Genomic DNA, 1,381 nt, shown 5'->3' with positions numbered 1-1,381 from the left:
CATTTTTATATTTATATAACATTTATTTCTACTCATTTCAACAACCATTAATTTAAGAGGAAATTAATTTTACAATTATATTATTGTGAAACAATGATGTATTTTATATAATAAGTTATTTGAAATTTTATTTCCATTTATTTCTTTTAGCAAATAAACTTTGTGCTATTTATTAATATGTCAAATTTATTAAACAAAATATGAATTTTTTAAAATATCTGATACAACAAAGTAATATTTAACTGCATTAAATTCATACTTTATCAACTTACTCTTACATGTACGCATCAAGATAAGAGTAATGCCACAATTTTACTTTTAATTGTTCATGTTTGTCAGTGTGTGAATTTCTTTAGCAATCCGTACTGATCCTAGATTGTAATTAGAATATCTACAATGATAACGATTTATCTATTTAAGATCGCAGAATTTCACGACGGAAAAGATGACAGGATTTATCTTTCGCGTTTAAACGTTACAACAACATTCGTTTGCGAAATGAGTGATAAATGAGATGTACTAGGAAAAAAGTAAGAATTGACGAAAGAAACTATTAAAAATTAGACATATAGGACCTTGTAACTACGAAGCAAGTGGAAGTACCACCCGGTACGGAAAAATGGCTGACTGCGAGAAGGAGGAGGCTCACAATCTCGTAAGCTATTTGCCTTTGCCTACCGTTTATCTAATCACTTAAGCGACCTCGTTGTCTCGCGGTTCGCGATGATAGTGTACCTTATCTATCGTCGAACTAATCAACTTACCTTCGCTGTTCTTGTTGAAACAAGTTCTTTGTGGTTATGTTTTCTTCAATAGATTATTTTGTTGTTACGTTAGTTTCTAATTTACGTGCACAAATGTACAATTTGGTACTTTTATTTTAAAGATTTGTAAACGATATACATAAGTTAGAAATAATGTTTATTCCTTAATGAAACGATTAACTTAATTATTTCAAAAGATTTACTTGACACAAGTATACTGAGTGGTGAATATAGGATACGAATTGATATATAAGAATATTTATTTGTCACTTGCAAATGAATACAATGCGTTAAAAATTTAAATCAATAATAATTACAAAATATCGGAACTTATAAGAGAAAGTATCAATTTGTTGAAAAAGATATATTAAGCAGATATTTATGAGCATTTATTGAAATAAACGTTATATGTAAACTCTAAATTTAAGATAATGCATTAATAATTGTTTCTATTTTAATCATTATCAACATCAATAGAATAATTATCATTCGTTAATTGCACTTGTTAAAATAAACAAATTAAACATTTTTTATATAAAAGTGTTATTTGTGTTCATCTTAAATGTTTTTCAAAATCAACATCAGTGTTTATTGAATTAATGTTGAAGTAGCAATAA

At 26.7% G+C, this 1,381-nt stretch overlaps 1 protein-coding gene across 1 annotated transcript in view; it reads left to right on the top strand.

The window, feature by feature from the left end:
• Nucleotides 1-408: 408 nt before the first annotated feature.
• The window catches only part of LOC108578164 (protein rogdi), a 2,546-nt gene continuing 1,573 nt past the window's right edge, over nt 409-1,381 (top strand). Inside the window, 1 exon segment of the mRNA XM_017941446.1 lies at nt 409-655. Coding sequence (XP_017796935.1) covers nt 620-655 — 36 coding nt within the window. The 5' untranslated portion in view covers nt 409-619.

The sequence above is a fragment of the Habropoda laboriosa genome, unplaced genomic scaffold, assembly GCF_001263275.1.
Source record: "Habropoda laboriosa isolate 0110345459 unplaced genomic scaffold, ASM126327v1 scaffold1329, whole genome shotgun sequence".
Lineage (NCBI taxonomy): Eukaryota > Metazoa > Arthropoda > Insecta > Hymenoptera > Apidae > Habropoda > Habropoda laboriosa.
The sequence above is the reverse complement of the archived record's forward strand: the minus strand, read 5'-3'. Positions and strand labels throughout refer to the sequence as shown.